This window comes from Schistocerca piceifrons, chromosome 10 (genome assembly GCF_021461385.2).
Source record: "Schistocerca piceifrons isolate TAMUIC-IGC-003096 chromosome 10, iqSchPice1.1, whole genome shotgun sequence".
NCBI lineage: Eukaryota > Metazoa > Arthropoda > Insecta > Orthoptera > Acrididae > Schistocerca > Schistocerca piceifrons.
In genome coordinates, this window is record NC_060147.1 from 134,746,306 (window position 1) to 134,772,281 (window position 25,976).

At 44.1% G+C, this 25,976-nt stretch overlaps 1 protein-coding gene across 1 annotated transcript in view; it reads right to left on the reverse strand.

Annotated features, from left to right (window-relative positions):
• The window catches only part of LOC124718846 (juvenile hormone epoxide hydrolase 1-like), a 79,682-nt gene that overhangs the window by 20,775 nt on the left and 32,931 nt on the right, over positions 1-25,976 (reverse strand). Inside the window, exons 2-3 of the mRNA XM_047244470.1 lie at positions 17,779-17,993; positions 7,496-8,040 (exon numbers count right to left, since the gene is read on the reverse strand). Coding sequence (XP_047100426.1) covers positions 7,496-8,040; positions 17,779-17,970 — 737 coding nt within the window. The 5' untranslated portion in view covers positions 17,971-17,993. The remainder of the gene's footprint in view (positions 1-7,495; positions 8,041-17,778; positions 17,994-25,976) is intronic.

The window sequence follows — 25,976 nt, forward strand, 5'->3', positions numbered from 1 at the left end:
GCGAGGGGTAGTTTTGTGCTGTTTTGGGAGTGTTTTTTCGCATTGTCACCAGGAAACACTCACACTGGTTACAATGAACGCACACCACGATGTTTATTTCAAGGTTCTTGAGTATCTACTGTTATCATTTCGTGTACACGCTTGCGTGGCCGAAGGAGCATTACATCGTACTTCTTAATAACACTGGTACTGCTGTTTCGTATTTAGTCGCCGATACCAGGTCGTGACACATGCATGGCGACATACGGAAGTTCGGATCCGGCCGTGATTCGTGCGCGGTTAGCCAGCGTGGTCAAGCGGTCCTCTCACGTAAAGCGGGAACTCCAGGTTCGATTTCCGGTCAGGTTGTAAAGTCTATGTCATGAAACTGAACGGACTAAAAAGACAAAATACCATCACAAATAGTTGGGAAATCCATAGAGTAAAACAGAACTAAAAGTATATTGGACTGTGGGTCCTCATCTTACCTTACGAGGACCCACAGTCCAATATACTCTTAATTTTGTTTTACTCTATGGATTTCCCAATTATTTATCAGGGTATTTTGTCTTTTTAGTCCGTTCAATTTCATGACATAGCCTTTAAAACCTGATGATGAAAGCATTGTCTCTTGAAACGCGTTGTTAAAATATATGTATAAGAATCGCAGTTGAATGCTAACAGTGATGACCAGTATAACGACAACTGCTACCTCGACTCCATAATGGATTATATTAAAAGCTTACAGACATTGATAAATATCAACGGGGATAGTTGAAAGTATGTGTCCCGACCGGGACTCGAACCCCGTATCTCCTGCTTACATGGAAGATGCTCTATCCGACTGAGATATCGAGGACACAGGGACTTACGTCTGGCACTGCTAGCTGAGTGGTCAGCGTGACAGACTGTCAATCCTAAGGACCCGGGTTCGGTTCCCGGCTGGGTCGGAGATTTTCTCCGCCCAGGGACTGGGTGTTGTGTTGTCCTAATCATCATCATTTCATCCCCATCGACGCGCAGGTCGCCGAAGTGGCATCAAATCGACAGACCTGCACCAGGCGAACGGTCTACCCGACGAGAGGCCCTAGCCACACGACATTTCCACGTCTGGCACACTCTACATAAGACATACATTTCCGACTTACTGTCCACCTACTTTCGGACATGACCGAAAGAACAGATACCATCTTCATATAGGTAAGGCTTACCGGCCAATGATCTTTTTCAGTGTGGATGCACTCACCTTGTTCAAACTCTTACGGGAATCGGTAGATTAACTGCCCCCAGTAATGAGTATAGTGGCCAGGGCCCTACCCATGTAGTGTGTGGACAATAAGTTCGGAATGTGGGTCTCACGGGGAACGTGCCGGAGAAAAGTCCCTGCAGTCACACTATCCTCCGTGTCCTCAGTGGCTCAGTCAGAGAGAGGGTCTGACATGCAAGCAGGAGGCCCCGAGTTTGAGTCCTGGTCGGGGCACACATTTTCACCTGTCCCCGCTGATAATTATCAACGCCTGTGAGCAGCTAAAGGTCTGGATTTCATTGTAATTTCATTCACTGTCCAGAATTTACTTCAAACCAATCGCAAACAATTGTGGCTCGGTGACATGGCGCCATTAAAATGAAGTCCATGAATGGCTGCAAATAGTCTCCAAGTAGCCGGACACAAACATTTACCGTAAATGATCGGTTCATTTGGATCAGAGGACCAACTGTCTTCTACGTAAACACAGCCTACACCATTGTGGAGCTACCACCAGCTTGCAGAGTGCCTTGTTGGCAACCTGGGTCGATGGTTTCGTGGGATCTGCGCCACACTCGAACCCTGCCATCAACTCCTACCAACTGAAATCAGGACTCACGTGACCAGCCCACGGTTCCTCAGCCGATACGGTCACGAGTCCAGAGGCCGCTGTAGTGTTTGGTGGAGGTGGACACAGAGCATGACTTGGCTTTTCATCAGCTGATTTCGATGAAAGGAAATGCTCCACACAGCTTTTTTCATCTTCTCTAAATTGTCACAATTTTCTCTAATACCCTTCCCATAATATTCCTGTAATTCATCAATTTCTTTGCTGTTAGTCTTCCAGCATATTTGTCTTGTCATCAGACAGTTTTGTGTTACTCAGCTTGGTTTCCAGGCTACACAGACGTGTTCCCAACATTTTCTTGTAATGTGCTACACACTCAAGTTTTTGTATAGGAACATTATATGGCTTAATGTTTTGTACTTGCTATCTTCATCACCTAAGTAATTCACATATCTGACACCTCACTCCTTCTGCGAACGCTGGAAAATGTTAACTGCTCCTTTTACTTCCATTCCTCCACTTGTGCCATCATAACTTTTTATACACTGCTGGTTATGAAGTAATCTGTTCTTCTGGTTCACTGTACAACCTTGGCAGTACTTACTAGAACTTAAAAATCCAAAACTTTTCCAGTGTCAATACTTATTGCAGATGTAAAACCATTCTTAGAGCTAAACCCACACTTTTGCCAGGATCCATCCACAGCAATGCTGATGTCTGTGTCACCCTCATTTTGTTCAACAGCTTCTGATGTAGCAGTAACCATTGAATCTTCAGCCACAGCATTTACAGAGTCCCCAATTGCTGTTACATATTTCGTACACCTAGAAGGTGGTTTTGGCAAATTCAACAGAGTGCAAAGAACATTACCAGCCCTTGCACCTTTGTCAATGTATCTAAGGCCATAGAACAGTCTCACGTTAGTTTCATACAATTCATTACCTAAACACTTTGATGAAGCATCAAACGTTTTTTCGTTTTTACACTTCTGGCATTTAATAATTAATTTAGACACAACACCTATTCTAGCTCCAACATCCTATAAAAGTTTACTTCACCACCAAAACGACAGTAAGAGACAGTTTCAGGAAGAACTTGTGCAAGGATTTGTAGATCAATAATGACGTTGTCATTACTTTTACCACTGTCACCCGTTTCTAAAGTTACTTTACTTTTAGATGCACTAGGGGGCGTGGTCACTTCGGAAACACTATCGTGGTTTCCTTCACTGCTAGCACACATGTTCTCAAGTACTTCAGAAGAAAATGTAGGTCTCCCATATGTTACCCGCAAATTTGCATTTGTTGAAGTTACTTTTACGCTTAGTCATTTTATTTACTTATAAAAAGCAATAGAAGTTAGCTTACTACAAAAATAGCCGATAGTCACACTACTTTCAGCGAAAACTAGTATCAGAAACAAAGGACTCATTTGTTTATTCGTAATGTCAACTTCTGAGACGTAGCAGTAGGCACAAAACTAAGCAGTTCACAGCCTTCTAGATTGTGTAGCTCCCAAGATATGACTGCTCAACTGTGGCAGTATATGCGTAGCCGCGAAATTTGACAGCCACACGTCAACATTCAAAATGTTATTTGAAGGTTTCACAATTGTCTGATTTTAATGTATTATATACCATAATGTTCAGGAAAGTCCAAAGTACATTATGGAACAGAAAACAGAAAAATGTCAAACTCCAAAGATTTTCACGTACAATGTCCCCTTAAATCTGCATAGTTGCTTGGTACGATGTTGTTGTGTTTGTTTAAAGTGTGTTTGTGTGTTTGTGTGTTCCTTGCATGCGCTGCACCTTTCTTGTGAGTTAGGGTATGACGGTCCTAGCAGTAGGTCGTGAGTGGACGATGGGGTTTACCAATGCAGAAAAAGCCAACATGCTTATGGTGTATGGAGAGTGTAGGAAGAATGCAATTCGTTCTTGTACGATGTATGCGGAAAGCTATCCCAATAGACATCAGCTATCTAGGCAGTTATTTTTCAACCTCTTCAACCAGTTACCTGAAAGTGATTGTGTAACACATAGACACTGTAACAGAAGGAAACAAGTGGTGAGAGAAGAGGGGGAAATTAACGTTCTTGCTGCTGTTGCAGTTGATCCACATGTTAGCTGCCACACAACCACATGAGGAAGTGGTAAGAGTCAGGCAAGTGCCGTATGCGTTCTCCATTGATATAGGTTCTATCCCTACCACATCACTACAAGAAAATATGAAAATTGTGTTAACTTCCATGGCCATTAAGACAATATGCTTCAGATATATCATGTATCTTGTTTGGTGATGAAAACGCGTTTACCAGTAATGGCCACGTAAACAGCCAAAACATGCACTGTTGGTTTGCCAGCAATCCCTGTGGCTGCATCTGGTTGAATGTCAGCATCCACGGAGTGTAACGTGTGGTGTGGGCTAGTGAATCATCAACTCATGTCTGTGTTTCATGAATGGCACGCTGAACACATGTAAGTATCTCAGCCTCCTAACAGACCATTTTCCGTGGATGCTAGATGATGATCCTCTGCAAATTAGAAGGAACGTGTGGTACTAGCATGACGTCTGTCCAGTCCTTAGTTCACAAAGTACAACTGCATGTCTTCAGGAATTGTTTCCAAATCGTTGGTTTGGAAGCAGAGGACCTGTACCTTGGCAGGCCTGTTTCCCAGATGTGATGCTTGTAGACTTTTTCCTGCGGTGAAAGCTGACAGATGCTGTCTGGAAGAACATAGCAGCTGCACACGACGATATGCAATGACGCATTACTGCAGCCTGCTCACACTGCTGCCGGTGGCCATTTTGAATGCAACCTGTGATGGTCACTTGTCTGGTTCTTAGGATAAATACTGTATACACATGTGGTGTTCTTCAGTGTGTGCTACTACAGGTATGTACAACTCTTGGTATGAGAACTTTTCAAAATACGATATCTCATAAGCGACTCACAGTAGAATCCTACTATAAACACCACTTTCTGTTAAATTTACCCTACTTTTAGTCTGTTAATGTCAATAGCCATTGTTACATTTAAAAAAGTGTATGTTTGCTTTTAAAAATACACTGTCTAGTTATTATTACAATCTATTGTTTGGCTAACAATACGAGCCCCTGACTACCAAGCAATTCTGTGAAGACTGTACTTCAGTAGCACTTTCCATTCCGCAATATCTGCAGTGGACATTTCAAGTGATTCTTCTTGTATATTGATAGTGAACAGCACATTCAGCAGGCAATCGTTGTTGGAAATTACCGTCATCCGGATTCAATGACAACTACACTACCTGTAGCTCTGTGGACTGCATCCGGTCATGATGCCTCTGCAAGACAGCTGGTGTGTCCCGTCTGAGCCTATTGCTAACTGACATCAACAGACTCAGGGGGGACCTAGGTTTGCAGTCCACATTTGGGTACTTCTTGCACCTTGCACTGGAAGCCACTGGCCAGTCTCTACATTTGCACCTAAAGGAGCGACCGTCCTACAAAGCAGGGAGGTTGCCACCACTGCACACTCGGCGTCAGCAGTGCTGACACAGCCCGGCAGTGCTGACTCACTGACTCTGCCTGTGGGTGCTGAGCCGAGCAAGCACTGCCCCCCCCCCCCCCACACACACACACACACACACACACACACACAACGCCCGCTCTGCTGTGCCACTGACTCTCACTGCTAAATGAAACCTGTTATTATTTCCACTATCTTATGGTACCATGACGTCAAAGGAACTGGTTCTTCCTACCTGCTGCCCTGTATATTAACCTGCATCAACAGTGTGGCCTTTTTCAAGGTCAGTAACACTTGGGTTGTTCCTGACCCCACTAAACTATTATCAGCACCAGAGGTGATGTTGCATAGTGTTCGAGCAATGTCTTCTGTGAGGACTGACTTCTTGTCCTGTGTGTTTTTTTTTCTTATATGTGTGACACTTGGGGCGCAAGTTTTGTTTTTCCACAAGTTCAATAATCATGACAGATACACATAGTAGAAAATTTAGTCATCAACAATATATTCTTCTTCACTACTTACAACATTCTTCTAACGTCAGGGTAACTTTTCGTTCCCGCGACTGTAGAAATCGTGTGGTTTTGAGACGAAGAACACGTCAAGCCATGTTTGGTGTGCAATCCTGCATGGAAAGGATGGGCCTCGAATGTTGTTTGACAGAGAGCGGAAAGGTGAAACTCTGAGGTCGCAAGATCAGGTGAATGAAATTGGTATGGAAGGGACACCCCTGCTCAACTCCTGTATAGCCTAGCAGGATACAGTGGAGTCGCATCACTTCACACAGACTTCCTGGTCCTTCTTCTTGCACTGCATCTCTGACTGATTTCTCCCCCTAGATGTAACTATCACTCCTGACATTTATTGTCACCAACTGAGACGTCGAGTAAACACAACAACATCGTTGTTCCACCACATGCATGAGATTATTTTTTGTGTATGTGTGCAGGTTTTTGTATGAGGAGTTGCTGCTTTTGCCTCAGTCACTGTTCTTTTTCATTATCTTAACGTAAAGACACCATTTCTGGTCACCAGTAGCGATGAGAAATAGGAATGGTCGATGTTGTTCATGATCAAATTGAGGAAGAACAAGCAAAGGTACACACCTGGCCACCCACTGATTTTTGTGATTTTGGCTTGGAGCATGTATTACCTGCACACCTGACTTTTGAACGTTCCCCACTGGGTGCAAATGTTGTTATATGGAGGAATTATCACAGTTCATCATATCTGGTTGGTTGATTTGGAGGAAGGAACCAAACAGAGAGGTCATCAGTCCCATTGGATTATGGAAGGATGGGGAACGAAGTCGGCCGTACCCTTTCAAAGGAACTATCCCAGCATTTTCCTGAAGCGATTTATGGAAAGAATGGAAAACCTAAATTAGGGTGGGTAGAAGTGGGTTTGAACTGTTGTCCTCCTGAATGTGAGTTTAGTGTGCTAACCACTGCACCACCTCACTCGGTATAACATCTTCCAGCTCTCGAGTACACTGACGTGGATCATTGTAGATTAATCCTGAATGTTCAGAGTCACAACGAGCGATGTGGCACAGTGTTTAGCCTACTAGCCTCGCATTCGGGAGGACAATGGTTCAAACCTGAGTCCAGCCATCCTGATTTAACTTTTCTGTGATTTCCCTAAATCACTTCCGGCTAATTCTGGGATGGTTCCTTTGAACGGACATGGCCAATTTCCTTCTCCAGCCTTCCCAAACTCGAGCTGGTGCTCCCTCTCTAATGATCTCTTCGTAGATGGGATATTAAACACTAATCTTCTCCTCCCCCATTCAGGGTCGCTAAATTCAAAACGAACCTACTTAAAACGAGGAAAGCATTTTCTTGAGGTGGCCTGTCCAGTGGCATTATTCCCACACAGGGCGCAAATTGTTCTTATTGCATCTGTTTCTGTCTGAATTCAAACAGGAGAATATGTCGGCAGTGTTCCAATTTCTCTACTTGGTGGTGCATTTTCTAGCGACCACAGTTCCACTCACTATCTCCAGATGACAAAATGACAGTATTTAAACTCAGGCACCAACAGATGACAGTCGATAAATAAACCCATAGCAACTGTAAGACCAACATGTATAATATAAACACTCTGAACTTATGCTCAAACCTGAAACCTTGTACGAGAGAGGGATCGAGTTGCACATCTCTATGCATTGGTAAAATATTTGTGGCAGTACTCACTAGCTAGGGAAGTATTTTGCCAGAGCAGTCCCGACGGCAGACCCCCAGTCTCCACCCTGGACATAGAACTTGTTGTGGCCCAGTCGCTCCATGAGCTTCTTCATGACGGCCGCCATCTGCACGGTACCGAAACCGGGTTTGGCCGCCCCCTGCGAGAAGCCGTACCCGGGCAGGGAAGGGGCCACCACCTCGAAGACGAATCCCTCGCCCTTCCTGGGTGTGGTGAGCAGCGGCAACAGCGAGTAGAACTCCCTGACGGAGCCCGGCCAGCCGTGGAGCAGTAGCAGCGGCACCACCACTGTGCCCTGAGGGACCTCGGCTGGCTTCGCATGGATGAAGTGCAGCTCCAGGCCGCTAACCGTCGTCTTGAACTGCGGGAACTGGTTCAGGAACTTCTCGCGCTCCCTCCAGTCATACTGCGTGCGCCAGAACTCCACCACCTCCTTCAGGTACTCAGAGTTGAAGCCGTACTCGAAGCCGACCCCTTCCAATGGCGGTGTCAACTTCGGCGTGGATTTTAGTTTCTCGTGCAAGTCTTGAATCACCTACATACAGAAAGTTATATTATTACAGTAATGCAGCAATCTATACACGAATATCACTGTTACAATGTGTATGTGAAGAACCCAAGGTTTCCAGAATGAAATTTTCACTCTGCAGTGGAGTGCACGTTGTAATGAAACTTATTGGCAAATTAAAACTGTGTGGCGGACTGAGATTCGAAGGCCAGACCCAAGATCCCAAGGTTTGCAGACATTACACGTGCTCCAGAATCATACACTCTAGAATAACCATGCAGTGCATGGCAGCGGGTACATTGCGTCACTGTTACCTGTTGCCTTTCATGTTCCACTCAGAAATGGGGCGAGGGGAAAACGACTGTCTGTATGCTTCTATACAAGCCCCAGTATCTCTTTTCTTCTTTTTTCAGTCCTTGTATGATATGTATATAGATGGCAGTAGAATCTTTCTGCAGATTGTCGCAGTAGCTCGATCCCTAAACTTTCTCAGTAGCTTATGAAAAAGTGTTCCCAGTTCGCAAATCACTAGTAATGTACGAAAAGTTATGCTAGACAGAGACTCGATCCCGGATTTCCAGTTTTACCGCTTCGGCTGTCCGTGCAGGAATCACGGCCAGAGATTAACTTCCATATGTCACAACCTGCACTCATACATTATGTATATACCTGTCCAGGAGGGACATATGTACATTTGAGTCGAGGACCTGTTATCAGCGAATAAATACGAAAAGACAGTACCCGTGTTATTAAGAAGTGCGATGCAATGTTCGTTTGGACTCCCATGAGCGCATACGAAAGGACAACACTTGGCACCAAAGAATTTTTAAAGAAACGTCTTGGAGCGAGTTAATGGTGACCTGTGTGTTTCCTGGTCATGTTCTGATAAACACAAAACATCACAGAATCACCCCTCGCTCGAACCACCCCCGTCACACACTATGGCCACACGCTAACTTTCGTATGTCAGAGCATCCAGGGTATTTCGTTTCTCAGTGGTTTCCCAAAACGAACTTTGTCTTGCAACCAGGGATCCCCACTGGACTTCAACATTCTGGAACAGTATTGCAGGTTTAATCGTCATGTTGATAAAAATTATTCATTGTAAAAAAGAAATTAATTAGAACTAAGTGTGGTCTCCACATTTGTGCATCTTGCAGGTATCAGTTTAAACCATTAAACCACAACGTCAGAGTACATTTATTCACTGATGAAATTAGTTGTCAACAATCCATCGCATTTTGAGTGTAACACACAGCCAACAATATAATGCTAGAAGTAAAAAGATCTTTACAGTCCTCTAGTGAAACTATGGCGCAGAAATAAATGGGGAACAAACTTATAGAGGCTAAAAATTCCATTGCATTATACACAGCTGTATTACTTTATTTCTATTAAAGAGAATCGACTTCGGCCATGAATCTATGTTTGGGTCATCTCTACTAAAAGACAATAACCAGGTAATAGGTACATACAATTATTATACAAAGCACCTATGAACCATTGGTCATCATGTGTACAAACATTACATGCAAAGAGCCACATGTTCATACAAGATAATATTTACAAAAAGTATTTAGCTTTGCATTGCAAAATTGCAGTAAATAATGAAAGTCTCAAAATGTCCCATTCCTATACCAGCTGCCCGTCAGTAACAGTGGTACCTTACAAACATCTAACACGACTTACTCTCTAACTTTCAACTGTGTTCCCCAAAGAACTTCTGACACAGGCTCAAGATGTAAAGATTTATGGCTACAGATGTATTCAGCCTACTGCCATATCAAATATTTCATAATGCTCTAAAATTAGAGCTGTTTATTACTTGAACCACACTTTACATTGATTATTTTTTCGTTATTTAGCGGTAGTTACACAGTGGGATCATTCTAAAATATTCATTAAAACAATTAAACCTTAAAAGTTAAATTCGTACTATAATAATAACACATACAAATGTAGTAAAATTAACAAAAAGACAATGTGTACAAACACACCCTTCATCAAAGCTGTTCAGCAGCTCCTACACAAAATATACCTGGAATTCTCTTTGAGAAACTAAGTTATTTCTTGATAAAAGTCATTGTTGAATAATAATAGTCAGTAAAAAGCTGGAAAATAATCAGCATCCAGCGACAAAGAAAAGGTGTCCATAGTTGCCATACATTTTCCTAACCGGATCTACTATATATAATACAGCTTCTCTCTCTCTCTCTCTCTCTCTCTCTCTCTCTCTCTCTCTCTCTCTTTCTCTCTGTGTGTGTGTGTTGAGCTTCTCACTACACGTTTCTCCGTCTCATAACCCATCCAGTCTCCTTTTTCCTCCATTTTTACATTTACTGTAAGGGTTTCGTGGATGACAACCAAAGGTGTCCTGCTATGAAATGAAATGGTAACCCAGACCGTCACTCTTGCTTGTCGAGCTGAATGGTGGTCCACGGTCAGGTCGGTATCCCAGCGCTGTCTTGGGCGTCGCCAGACACTTGTACTTGTTTTTAACCCCATACCATCTATCTGATCCCCCCTCCCCAGATGAGTAAATACACTCTAAGACTAAAAAAAATGCTGAATGGGACGGAAATCAGTAGACGTACCAGCAAAAAAGTGATTACAGTTTCAGAAAAAACTGATTTATTCAAGAGAAAGTGCTTCACAAATTAAGCATGTCAATAAAGCGTTGGTCCACCTCTGGACCTCATAAGCAGTTATTCGACTTGGCATTGATTGACGGAGTTGTCGGATGTCTTCCTGAGCGACGTAGTGCCAAATTCTGTGCCAACTGGTGCATTGGATCGTCAAAATCACGAGCTAGTTGGACGGGCCTGTCCACAATACTATAAACGTTCTGAATTGGGGAGAGATCACCAAGGTAGGGCTTGGCAAACGCGAAGACAAGCAGTAGAAACTCCCGCTGTGTACGGGTGTGCATTATCTTACTGAAATGTAAGCCCAGGATGGCTTACTACAAAGGCCAACAAGACAGAGCGGACAACATGGTCGAGGAACCGCTCTGCTGTAAGGGTTTCGTGGATGACAACCAAAGGTGTCCTGCTATGAAATGAAATGGTACCCCAGACCGTCACTCTTGCCTGTCGAGCTGAATGGTGGTCTACGGTCAGGTTGGTATCCCAGCGCTGCCTTGGGCGTCGCCAGACACGTCCTGGCTGTTCATCATCAGGTCTCAGTTCCAAGCGCGACTTAAGACGATTGCAGACCGAACGTGGCCAACACCACGGCAAACGTGTTTGTGGGTGTACAGAGGTCAATGGTAATCCGAAAAATGGGCGCTGCGAGGCTCCTCTTAATGGTCGTTGTGGTCACTCAAGCACCAGTTACACGTCGGATCTATGGTAATGACGAATCTGGAGCTCTAAGTACCTGTCTGACGACTCCTCGGTTCTCCCGTCCTGTGGTGTCTCTAGGTCGACTGCTTTCTTCTTGACGCCGTGTTTGGCCGTGGTTCACTTGTCTTCCATGTTCGAGTCGATAACTTCTGATCACCATAAGGGAGGATCGCCGTACTGTGCGCCAAGCACACTGTAGTGCCTCTACATCTGTGCCTGCCACCTGAGACCAAGTAACACGTTCTGTGTCATCCTGAACCATTGGTTGGAGACTAGCAGCGGGCTATGGGATTACCGTCCCACACGTGGGTTGCCGGTGACACAGCACCAGATACGGCTGCGTTGGAAAGCTGTCGTGACCACTGCTGAGGAATGGGGTCACACTGTGTTCAGCGATGAGTCGTGGTTCTACGCCACTCCAAGAGTCGGCGAGTATTTCGGCCACCTGGGGAGAGGGCCCATGGTTACAACGCTTTGGAGAGGCCCAGTGGTGTTAGCAGACATCCTGTATCCTCATGTGCAGCCTCTCATGTGGCAGTACTATGATACCATTTTCCAACAGGACAATGCTCCTCCACACGTCGTACGTGTCTCTATGAAATGTCTGCGCAGTGTTTAGGTATTACTGCTATCAGGAAGGTCCCAGTATCTGTTCCCTGTTCGAGGTGTGTGGGACCGCCTTGGATGTGAACTGTCCCAGTGACATCGAGGACCAGTTACTACAGTTGTGGGGCACCTCGCCTCCGACAGGGATACAAAGGTTTTGTGACACCCTTACTAACCGAATTGGTGTGTGCCTCTGGATCACAGGGGTGGGATATCATGTTGATAAGTCGGCTCATGTTGCCAACTCGTTCTAAATTTGACTCGAGTCTGTAACCAGTGAAGTAGCATGACACTCCATCTCAATCTGTGAGTTTCATTTTGTGGTGTCACCGCCAGACACCACACTTGCTAGGTGGTAGCCTTTAAATAGGCCGCGGTCCGTTAAGTATACTTCGGACCCGCGTATCGCCACTATCAGTGATTGCAGACCGAGCGCCGCCACATGGCAGGTCTAGAGAGACTCCCTAGCACTCGCCCCAGTTGTACAGCCGACTTTGCTACCGATGGTTCACTGTCTACATACGCTCTCATTTGCAGAGACGACAGTTTAGCATAGCCTTCAGCTACGTCATTTGCTACGACCTAGCAAGGCGCCATATTCAGTTACTATGAATGTATTCTGAACAGATATTATTGTGAATCATGTACCGTCAAGAGCGACGTTCATCATTAATGGATTAAAGTTAAGTATCAAACTAATTACGTCCGCTTTCTGAATTCTCATTCCTTGTCATGTTCCAGACCTCACGTCAGTATAGTTCTTCCCTCCTCACGCCAGCCTGCGTGAGCTAAAACGCGTGCATTTCGGTCTCCATTCGTAACACAACACATTTGTTTTCCACCTCACTTTCCCTGTGCTTCACTATTTTTGTCCGGCAGTGTGTCTGCGACTTCATTCACATATGCTCTAATGCAACAAAATCAAATTCGCATTGTAAAATGAATAGTTGCATCCACGGATTAAAATGAAGGAGAGTTACTTTTCATGTTGTTGATACAATATTTCCACCGAGCGAGGCAGCGCAGTGGTTAGCACACGACTCACATTCGAGAGGACGACGGTTCATATCCGCATCTGGCCATCTTGATTTAGGTTTCCCGTGATTTACCTTAATCGCTTCACGCAAGTGCCCGGGATGGTTCCTTTGAAAGGGCACGGCCGACTTCCTTCCCCATCCTTCCCTAATCCGATGGTTTGGTCCGCTCCCGCCAACCAACCAACCAGCAAGCAAGTATATTTTCTTCCTGAATGGCTCAACGGAAGCGCCCGATTCCACCCGTCTGCTTTGACCCATGACGCAAGGGTGTGTGGTGTGTGACGTCAAAACGGAGCGGAGTTCGAGTTGTTTGTGTTTGTAGAAGTTCCCTTGTTGAGTTTCATGCCCCCCCCCCCCCCCTCTCACTCTCACTCTCTTTCTCTCTCTCTCTCTCTCTCTCTCTCTCTCTCTCTGTGTGTGTGTGTGTGTGTGTGTGTGTGTGTGTGTGTGTGTGTGTGTGTGAGGTGGCCGACCGCAGTTCAGCGCCGACATTTGTTGGTGGTAAGTGATTGTTTTTTTGGATCTATTTTTCTCGAGTTGTAATTTTTTGTGTATTGAATGTGTTTTAATTCATCTATGGATATTTAACTTTTGAAATTTTGAGGTGTTGTGGTTTTGGTTTTGTTTTTCTTAGTTGTAGGTGGTGGTTTTTTCGTATCAATAGTTATAGTTGACATATATAGGTCAAAGCATTGGCGGCCGAAGACTCCCGGCATAAGAAGTCAGCCTCATTCTGCCAACGGCCTTGTCAAAGAGGGCGGAGGAGCGGATGAGGTTCAGGGGTGGGAAATTGCCCCTAAAGGCGGAAGAATCAACAATGATCAACGACATGAGGATGCAGAAGGCAATGGAAACCACTGCATTAAAGACACGTAACGTGTATCCACAGGACATGTAGCCTGTAATTGAAGAAGTGTCGTGATGATCTCTCCATTGGTAAAAGATTCCGGAATAGTCCCCCATTCGGATCTCCGGGAGGGGACTGACAAGGGGGAGGTTACCATGAGAAAAAGATTGAATAATCAACGAAAGGATAACGTTCTACGAGTCGGGGCGTGGAATGTCAGAAGCTTGAACGTGGTAGGGAAACTAGAAAATCTGGAAAGGGAAATGCAAAGGCTCAATCTAGATATAGTAGGGGTCAGTGAAGTGAAGTGGAAGGAAGACAAGGATTTCTGGTCAGATGAGTATCGGGTAATATCAACAGCAGCAGAAAATGGTATAACAGATGTAGGATTCGTTATGAATAGGAAGGTAGGGCAGAGGGTGTGTTACTGTGAACAGTTCAGTGACCGGGTTGTTCTAATCAGAATCGACAGCAGATCAACACCGACAACGATAGTTCAGGTATACATGCCGACGTCGCAGGCTGAAGATGAACAGATAGAGAAAGTGTATGAGGATATTGAAAGGGTAATGCAGTATGTAAAGGGGGACGAAGATCTAATAGTCATGGGCGACTGGAATGCAGTTGTAGGGGAAGGAGTAGAAGAAAAGGTTACAGGAGAATATGGGCTTGGGAGTTCTGTAACAAGTTTCAGCTAGTAATAGCGAATACCCTGTTCAAGAATCACAAGAGGAGGAGGTATACTTGGAAAAGGCCGGGAGATACGGGAAGATTTCAATTAGATTACATCATGGTCAGACAGAGATTCCGAAATCAGACACTGGACTGTAAGGCGTACCCAGGAGCAGATATAGCCTCAGATCACAATATAGTAGTGATGAAGAGTAGGCTGAAGTTCAAGACATTAGTCAGGAAGAATCAATACGCAAAGAAGTGGGATACGGCAGTACTAAGGAATGACGAGATACGTTTGAAGTTCTCTAACGCTATAGATACAGCAATAAGGAATAGCGCAGTAAGCAGTACAGTTGAAGAGGAATGGACATCTCTAAAAAGGGCCATCACAAAAGTTGGGAAGGAAAACATAGGTACAAAGAAGGTAGCTGCGAAGAAATCATGGGTAACAGAAGAAATACTTCAGTTGATTGATGAAAGGAGGAAGTACAAACATGTTCCGGGAAAATCAGGAATACAGAAATACAAGTCGCTGAGAAATGAAATAAATAGGAAGTGCAGGGAAGCTAAGACGAAATGGCTGCAGGAAAAATGTGAAGACATCGAAAAAGATATGATTGTCGGAAGGACAGACTCAGCATACAGGAAAGTCAAAACAACCTTTGGTGACATTAAAACCAACGGTGGTAACATTAAGAGTGCAACGGGAATTCCACTGCTAAATGCAGAGGAGAGAGCAGATAGGTGGAAAGAATACATTGAAAGCCTCTATGAGGGTGAAATTTGTCTGATGTGATAGAAGAAGAAACAAGAGTCGATTTAGAAGAGATAGGGTATCCAATATTAGAATCGGAATTTAAAAGAGCTTTGGAGGACTTACGGTCAAATAAGGCAGAAGGGATAGATAACATTCCATCAGAATTTCTAAAATCATTGGGGGAAGTGGCAACAAAACGACTATTCACGTTGGTGTGTAGAATATGTGAGTCTGGCGACATACCATCTGACTTTCGGAAAAGCATCATCCACACAATTCCGAAGACGGCAAGAGCTGACAAGTGCGAGAATTATCGCACAATCAGCTTAACAGCTCATGCATCGAAGCTGCTTACAAGAATAATATACAGAAGAATGGAAAAGAAAATTGAGAATGCGCTAGGTGAAGATCAGTTTGGCTTTAGGAAAAGTAAAGGGACGAGAGAGGCAATTCTGACGTTACGGCTAATAATGGAAGCAAGGCTAAAGAAAAATCAAGACACTTTCATAGGATTTGTCGACCTGAAAAAGCATTCGACAATATAAAATGGTGCAAGCTGTTCGAGATTCTGAAAAAAGTAGGGGTAAGCTATAGGGAGAGACGGGTCATATACAATATGTACAACAACCAAGAGGGAATAATAAGAGTGGACGATCAAGAACGAAGTGCTCGTATTAAGAAGGGTGTAAGACAAGGCTGTAGCCTTTCGTCCCTACTCTTCAATCTGTACATCGAGGAAGCAATGATGGAAATAAAAGAAAGGTTCAGGAGTGGAATTAAAATACAAGGTGAAAGGATATCAATGATACGATTCGCTGATGACATTTCTATCCTGAGTGAAAGTAAAGAAGAAATAAATGATCTACTGAACGGAATGAACAGTCTAATGAGTACACAGTATGGTTTGAGAGTAAATCGGAGAAAGACGAAGGTAATGAGAAGTAGTAGAAATGAGAACAGCGAGACACTTAACATCAGGATTGATGGTCACGGAGTCAGTGAAGTTACGGAATTCTGGTACCTAGGCAGTAAAATAACCAATGACGGACGGTGCAAGGAGGACATCAAAAGCAGACTCGCTATGGCAAAAAAGGCATTTCTGTCCAAAGGAAGTCTACTAATATCAAATACCGGCGTTAATTTGAGGAAGAAATTTCTGAGGATGTACGTCTGGAGTTCAGCATTGTATGGTAGTGTAACATGGACTGTGGGAAAACCGGAACAGAAGAGAATAGAAGCATTTGAGATGTGGTGCTATAGACAAATGTTGAAAATTAGGTGGACTGATAAGGTAAGGAATGAGGGGGTTCTATGCAGAATCGGAGAGGAAAGGAATATGTGGAAAACACTGATAAGGAGAAGGGACAGGATGATAGGACATTGCTAAGACATGAGGGAATGACTTCCATGGTACTAGAGGGAGCTGTAGAGGGCAAAAACTGTAGAGGAAGACAGAGATTGGAATACGTCAAGCAAATAATTGAGGACGTAGGTTGCAAGTGCTACTCTGAGATGAAGAGGTTAGCACAGGAAAGGAATTCGTGGCGGGCCGCATCAAACCAGTCAGTAGACTGATAACCAAAAAAAAAATATATAGGTCAAAGGAAATGACCGATTCCAAGTTTTGTAGTTTTATATGTAGGTACTGGTGGTTTGGTATCGTGAGCTGTGGTCAAGAGTAATGTCTGATTCCAATTTTCGTAGATTTTGCTGTTGGTGTTGGTGTTTTTGTATCGTCAGCAGCAGTTGACCTATATAGGTCAAGGGAAGTGTCAGATTCCTGTAGATTTTGTAATTGTTTTTTTGTTCGTAATTTTGTGTGTTTTGTGATAGTGGTGTCTTTTTTTACTGTTGTCCCCTCCCTAAAACCCCCCAATTTCCCGCGGCTTCCCCATTAGTTCGATTGCATTTTTGGAGGGAGATGCTGTTGTCTTATTTATTCGTATTTTCGTGTTTGTTGCCATGTGTATATAGCGACATCATAGGCGCCATATTACAGACGCTTAGAATAGCCATTTCTCCCATACTGATGACGTCATGGATCAAAGCAGACGGGTGGAATCAGACAATTCCGTAATCCCTCCTGAATATCACCTTGGTGCTAGTACCAGCGGTATTCACTAAATTTTAATGCTCAATTCGAAAAAAAAAACAAGATGGGACCACCAGTCTTGATGGCGATATTGCTCCTTCTCTCCATATTCATCTCTCAGTGCGACGCGATACGTTTTTCCGAACGATACATTACTGACCGTTGACCTTGCTGGTACAAGTCTACATTTTCGCTGTTTGGTAAAACATCCACCTCGAATTAATTACGCAACTTTACCCTTTTCAAGTGATACGTCAAAGTTCATGACTACCCCCTTTTAACTGGATGTGTGACTGGGCAAAGAGTACGCCTTAAGTGCTATTCCTGTTGAAGTACGTGGCAGTTACTTCCAGAACTCCACTGAAACTTCTCCCCTTGCTGCTGACCACCCGCTGCTCGCCACTTACGCTGTCCGGGACGTCGATGGAGAAGGGCCGGACGGACTCATCCACCTCTCTGGGCTCCCCGGGCCCCCACCACGCGTCCTCCAGCTTCCGCTGACTGAACGGCTCCTCTTCTGGAGCCGTCAGCCTCTTCCAGACGAACACCGCCAGAATGGCGGCCAACACCAGCACCAGCACCATCTCGCAGCAGCACATGAGAGCGGGCAGCGGTCGCTCAGCTGCAACGAGTAACAAAGCAATCCACGCGTGAGAGACAGCCATTACATCTACAACTTCATTCGTACACTGCAAGCCAACTTCCTGTGTGCCGTGGAGGGTACTTCGTGTCTCAGTGCCACTCCACCCTATCATGTTCCAGACGCGAAAGGCACGCTATAAGAATGATGGTTGCTAAGGCTCTGGACAATTTGTCAAAGACATTTGATTGTCTGAACCGCAACATCCTTTTAAATAAATTAGAATTCTATGGTGTCACGGGCAGTGCTGCAAAATGGTTCAAGTCATACCTCGCTAACAGGAAAAAAAGGGTGTCAGTGCAAGGGACTAGTGAATTAAATCATCAGTCACCAACAGAATGGGAAGAAATTACATGTGGTGTCCCACAAGGATCCATCTTAGGCCTATTGCTTTTTCTTGTGTACATTAATGATCTCTCATCAGTTACATTGCCAGAAGCAGAGTTCGTTTTGTTTGCAGATGACACATGTATTGCAATAAATAGTATGTCGAGCGTAGCTCTAGAAAGATCTGCTAATGATATTTTCATGGATATTAATAAATGGTTTAAAGCCAACTCACTGACATTAAACTTCGAAAAGACTCACTATATGCAATTGAGAACCTGTAAGAGGTTTCCACCCAGTATATGCATAAAGTATGAAGAAGAGCAGATAGACGCGGTTGACAGTCTTAAATTCTTGGGATTACAACTTGATAATGAATTCAGTTGGGAGGAGCACACCACAGAACTGCAGAAACGCCTTAACAAATCTGTATTTGCAATTCGAGTGTTAGCAAACATAGGCGACATAAAAATGAAAAAGCTTGCATACTTTGCCTACTTCCATTCCATAATGTCATATGGTATAATATTTTGGGGTAACTCTTCAAGTCAAACAGAAGTTTTCAGAGTCAAAATGCGTGTAATACGTATTATTTGTGGAGTAAATTCAGGGAGGTCCTGTAGAAACCTCTTCAAAGAACTGGGCATATTAACTGCGGCCTCTCAGCATATTTACTCCTTAATGAAATTTGTCCTAAGTAATATATCTCTTTTTCCAACAAACAGCTCAGTTCATACATACAATACCAGGAACATAACTGATCTGGACGAGGACTTAAAAGCACTTTAGTTCAAAAAGGGGATCGCTACTCAGGAATACTCATCTTCAATAGTTTGCCAGCAAACAAACAAAAATTAGTTACAAATAAAGATCAGTTTAAAAGGAGCCTGAAAGACTTACTACTGGCCAACTCCTTCTACTCCATTGACGAATTTTTTAATAGAAACAAATGATGTATTTTATATACTCATAATATTAGTATTGTTACTTCAGCTTTAAAAAAATTGGCATGTTCCACATCCACGATGATCTCCTCAGCACGGATATATGGAACGAAAAACTTATCTAATCTAATCTCTAATCCCGATGTTACCTTCATGGTCTTTACGCGAGATAAAAGGTATCGGAAGGTATGTACTGGTTGACTCTCATAGGAACGTATGCTCTCAGAACTTTAACAATAAATCACACCGTGATGCCGAACGCCTCTCTTGCAGCGTTTGCCGCTGGACTTGGCAGAGCACCTCCGTCACGCTTTTCACGCTTACTAAATGACCCTGTAACGAAACGTGCTGCTCTTCTTTGGATGTTCCCTGTTTCTTCTATCAGTTCTATCTTCTCTTGTGTTCCTCCGAGACAAACACACACACACACACATCAGCATTATTATAAAAAACAATTATTATAAAAATAAAAAAGTTGTCAGTGCGGCAGAGAGAAAGTGGTAATGTGTTCTGATGCCGTTCCCGAGCATATTCACATTTCTGTATAAATGCACTAATACTGAAGAGCCAAAGAAACTGGTACACCTCCGTAATATGGTGTACGGCCCCTGTGACCACGCAGAAATGCCGCAAAACGACGTGGCGTGGACTCCACTATTGTCTGAAGCAGTGCTGCAGGGAACTGACAACATGAATCCTGCAGGGCTGTCCGTAAATCCCTAAGATTACGAGGGGGTGGAGATCTTTCCTGAACAGCACGTTGCAAGGCATCCCAGATATGCTCAATAACGTTCATATCTGGGGAGTTTGGTAGCCATCGGAAGTGTTTAAACTTAGAAGAGTTTCCTAGAGCCGCTCTGTAGAAATTCTGGACGTGTAGGGTGTCGCATTGTCCTGCTGGAATTGCCCAAGACCGTCGGAATGCACAATGGACATGAATGGATGCAGTTGATAAGACAGGATGCTTTCGTACGTGTCACCTGTCAGAGTCGTATCTAGATGTATCAGAGGTTCCATATCACTCCAACTGCACACTTCCCCCCCCCCCCCACCAAATTACTGAGCCTCCACCAGCTGGTGACACACGGGCCCATGGATTCATGAGGTTGTCTCCATACCCGTACACGTCCATCCGCTCGATACAATTTGAAACGAGACTCGTCCGACCAGGCAAAATGTTTCCAGTCATCAACAGTCCAATGTCGGTGTTGACAGGCCCAGGCTAGGCATAAAGCTTTGTGTCTTGCAGTCATCAAGGCTACAGGAATGGCCATTCGCCTTCTGAAAGCCCATATCGATGATGTTTAGTTGAATGGTTCACACAATGACACTTGTTGATGGCCCAGCATTGAAACCTGCAGCAATCTGCGGAATGGTTACACTTCTGTCACGATGAACAATTCTCTTCAGTCGTTCTTCGTCCCATTCTTGCAGGGTTTTTTTCCGGGCATAGTTATGTCGTAGATTTGATGTTTTACCTGATTCCCGATATTTACGGTACACACGTGAAATGGTCGTACGGGAAAATCCCCACCTCATCGCTACATCGAAGATGCTGTGTCCTATCGCTATTGCGCCGACTATAGCTCCACATTCAGTCTCACTTAAATCTTAATAACCTGTCATCTTAGCAGCAGTAATCGATCTAATAACTGCGCCAGACAATTGTGTTATATAGGCATTGCCAACCGCAACGCCGTATTCTACCTGTTTGCATCTCTCTGTATTTGAATACACATGCCTATACCAGTTTCTTTGGCGCTTCAGTGTATATTCATGGATATAAAGAGTGTTCCTTTTAACTGAAGACATTGAATCACAAAAAGTTTGTCTCGAGACCCCCAACCTCCACCCTGTGCGTGGGTGGTAGGCCACTTTGAAATCTTCAATGGGAACTCTCGTTTTTTGTTGTAGAATACGATTCTACGTCAAAATCTACAGAAGTTTTGTCTGAGACATTTTCTTCGTTTCACCACAGATGGCGCTGTAATTGGAGGAACAGAAATGCCTATACAATCGTTATTTACAATATACGTGCTGCGAGGGTAGGACAGGCCTGTATTTCATAACTTCTAATTTAAAACCTCATTCGCAACGTTGTATTCCTGTGACATATCCAACAGGAGACTATGGTAAGGAAAGACCTTGCAGCAGAAGAGATCTCTTTCATGGTATCGAAGATGAACAAGTGCTTACACCACTTAAGGTTTCCTTTAGCCCATTTTACTAGACGATTTTTATATATTTCTTGTTCTTCTTAACTACTACTTGCTGATTACTATTAACAATATTATTATTTTTATTATACCACCACTATTCTGATTATTAGTATTAGTGTTCCCACTTTTATACTGTGAAATACGTCTGTAATCAATCAAAACACATAACAGCTTCAAAAAATGTTAAAACATTACCTATTACACACACACATACACTTACACACACACACACACCCACACACACACACACACACACACACACACACACACACACACACACACAGAGAGAGAGAGAGAGAGAGAGAGAGAGAGAGAGAGAGAGAGAGAGAGAGAGAGAGAGAGACAGAGAGAGAGAGAGAGAGAGAGAGAGAGAGAGAGAGAGAACGTCTGACGGAAGCAATAAGTAAATACATACTGATATTCTCTGGTACTGACCGCGTACTGACAATCAGTATTCAAGCATCGGTCGAATGACGGTTGAGTAAGCTGCCTCCTTTGTGGTTGCCTCACACTTTTTGAGGATTCTTGCAATGAATTTTAGTTTGGCATCTGCCTTACCTGCGATTAGTTTTATCTGGCCATTCCAGTTCAGTTTTCTCCTTACGCCGACTACTAGATATTTTATGGACGTCACTGCTTCCAGTGTTCTGGAATCACGTAATCATGAAGTAACGGGCGTGTCCGCCCATTTCTGCGCGTAACACGTTGCATTTGTTCATGCTAAGACTGGACTGCGAATCCTTAGAGCAAGCGTCGAACTTGCACAGGTTGGCCTGCATTTCGCAACAGTTTCCTAGCGTTGCGACTAGTCTGTGTTTTTGGTCTCCAGAAATGTCATAATACGCGAGCAATAAACGTTTTCTAAAATCGTATACCAGACTGAGTTGAGCGATACAGGCCTATAGTGTTGTGCATCTGTGCAACAGGTATGATCTTCACATTTTTCCACCTACTGGAAATGCTTCGCTCCTCCAGCTACCTATGCTGCTAGAAGAGCAGCAAGCTCTTTTGCTTATTGTATGCAGAACATAATATATTTCAGTAAGTCGCGTGTTTCGGCTCTCAAATACTGAATAAAAGGCCTTTTTTTTAAATGGTTAACACCAAAGCTGCAGTGTATTTGCTGCTTTGTTAGTTAAGGGCTTTACTTATTTTAAGATTGCACTTGCTGTGAGTATATGTCTCGAATGCGGACAATAAAGGCATTGGGGTAATATCGTTCGTATGGTAAACACTTACGTACGGCATTTTGTACTTATTGTCCACATACGATACATATACTCATTAGAAATTTTTTTCTTTGCAGTAAGTGGCTTGTGAAAACAGCAAACCTCGAAATTAGTCAGCCAGCAAATAAACAGCAGCATAGGTTTTCAATCTTTAAAAATGCATTTTCTTCAGTCTATGAAGAGTGTAACTCGTATTCCCACCGTGCCACCTTTTCTCTGCTGAGCGATTTTAGTTGACTTCGTACCCCGCTGTAACCTGTTTCGATATCTGTCATGTTCGCGTTCATGCGACGACTACGAGGAGAAACCACAATCTGATCGTCTCTGGCGAAACAGGTTTTTTATAAATAAATTTTGAAACGGCAAAAGCTGGATGAGTTCTGTAAGCTCAGTAACCGTGTCCTCGGAGTCATTCGCGGAGGCGAGCGTGAATAAAATCTTCCGGCTTTACAAGTCGAGTCACTAAACATGAAACGCTCGAGATTTGAATAGGTGGCCAGCCCTGGCAGTCGGTACCTCATTACTCATGACAACGACGGCGGTAACAGATATCGGAAGGTCGAGTATTTTATTCGAAGCGACACGCCTTCTTCGTGTTATTCGTCCTACAGTGGGAAGAAAGTGAAATTTCTGACTAAAATTTTTTGTGTTGCTTTCGAAACATCATCCAGTAAACGTGTCCGCGGCAGTCACTTTCCACGTGACGTAATACGTGCGATTCATATTTGTCTGATTATTTTTGTTCACTTGTAGAATTTTAATAGCGTTACCAGATTCGCTGAGTTCGTACAGAGTGACAATTACTGAACTGTATGAAATAAACGTAAATTAGCCTTAAACTACGGCGTCCACACACTTCATTAAACATGTAATCGTCACTGCAGATATTTGGATTTAGGTTATGACATTTCGATATGCCTGCCATCATTGGCGATGGTGTGGCGCAGACGAATAGCAAAATTCTGCATGACCCGCTTAAGTACCGGAATATCAGTGGTGTCGATGACCTCATGAATGGTTGTTTTCAGTTCAGCAATGGTTTTGGGTTATTGCTGTACACCTTGTCTTTAATATACCTCCATAAAAAGGATTCGCATGTGAGTTTTCATGCTTACCCGACGGATCTGTTGCAAATACACGTCTCGGGTTTGCCACCGGATGGTATTGTGTAGCTCGCACAATATTTCATCAATGGAACTGCTCAACAACATCAGGTGGTGGTAACTGCTCCTTTCACTGCAGCAAGACTACGATGAAATATTGTGCAAGTTACACAATACGATCCGGCCGCAAACCCGAGAAGCGTATGTGCAGGAATTGCATGTTTATAGATCCGAAGAATATGGCGGTCAATGGAAGCCCAAGCCAGTGGCCTCTGGGTACCCCAGAGCCAGAATGTGGTCCCCAAAGTGCTCCTGCAGGACATCACTCTCCTGCTTTGATGCGGCCGATCTCCGTCTTGCACGAACGACATCTTGTCGAAATCAGGATCACTTCGCATAATGAGGATGAAACCATCTTCCAAAATCTTCACGTATCGTTCGGTAGTCACCATGCCATCAAGAAATATCGCACTGATTATTCCGTGCCTGGACATTGCACACCACACAGTCACCCGTTGAGGGTGAGTAGACTTCTTGATGGCGTAATGCGGATTCTCAGTGCCCCAAATGCGACAGTTTCGCTTATTGAGGAACCCATCCAAATGAAAGTGGTCTTCGTCGCTAAACCAAACCGTACAATTCCCATCGTGCCCCGCTGCTAACCATGCAGCTTGAACGCCCTAAATTTCGTTGTCACCCGGTATGCGGTGTGGGTTTCGGCTTCGCCTTCGATGACGCCAACCCGTAGCGCGCCGGTGCTTAGCGGGTTGTCGTCCGCTCGAGGCCTGTGTTGTTGGTTTCCGCGGTATCCGACTAAGCCTGCAGAGGGCCTCCCGGTAATCAGCCAGAGGGCGTAGAAGGTAGCAGCTGGGGTCGCTCCAGACACGAACCTGTCGCTGCATCCACCGCAACTTCGATAGCCGATACGAAAATTCCGTCGTGTTAGTTATTCTGCCCGCGCGGAGTCCGCAAGAGCCAGTTCCGTCTTATCCGACCAGCGGCTGATGTCCCATCACCATTCGGACACTGCCTCGGATCGGATGTCGCCTTCGCCACCTGGACAACTGCACTCCGGCTATCTGTGCTCCTAGTGGATAAGCCGTACTGCTCGTGAGATGATGATGTTGTTGTTGTGGTCTTTAGTTCAAAGGCTGGTTTGATGCAGCTCTCCATGCTACTCTGTCCTGTGCAAGCCTCTTCATCTCCGAGTAACTACTGAAACCTACATCCTTCTGAATCTGCTTGCTGTATTCATCTCTTGGTTACCCTCTACAATTTTTACCACCCATGCTTCCCTCCAGTACTAAATTGGTGATCCCTTGATGTCTCAGAATGTTCTCTACCACCAAATCCCTTCCTCTAGTCCGTTTGTACCACAAATTTCTTTTCTTCACAATTCTATTCAGTACCTAATCATTAGGTACATGATGTACTCACCTAATCTTCAGCACTCTTCTGTAGCACCACATTTCAAAAGCTTCTATTCTCTTCTTGCCTAAACTGTTTATCGTCCACGTTTCACTTCCATACATGGCTATACTGCGTACGAATATTTTATGAAAAGACCTCCTGACATTTTAATCTATACTCCATGTTAACAAATTTCTCTACTTCAGAAACGCTTTTCTTGCTATTTCCTCTGTACTTCGGCCATCATCAGTTGTTGGCTGCCCAAATACAGAAACTCTTTAATTGTCTCATGTTGTAATCTAATTTCCTCAGCATCACGTGATTTAATGCGATTACATTCAGTTATCTTTGTTTTGCTTTTGTTCATGTTCATCTTGTATTCTCCTTTCATGATACTCCCCATTCCGACCCACTGCTCTTGCAAGTGCTTTGCTGTCTCCGACAGAATTACAATGTCATCGTCAAACGTCAAACTTCTTCTCCATGGACTTCAGTTCTTTCTCCAAATTTTTCTTTTATTTTCTTTACAGCTTGCTTAGTGTGCAGACCGAATAACATACGCTACGACCCTGTCTACTCCTTCTCAACTCCTTCCCAACCACTGCTTCCCTTTCGTGCCTCTCGACTTTTATTTAACTATGGAGTAGAGCTCCATGCCCCCCCCCCCCCGCCCCCCTCCCCCTGCTTTCAACCGGTCGCAGTACCAGCGCAGCAAGGCCGTTTTGGTCAATGA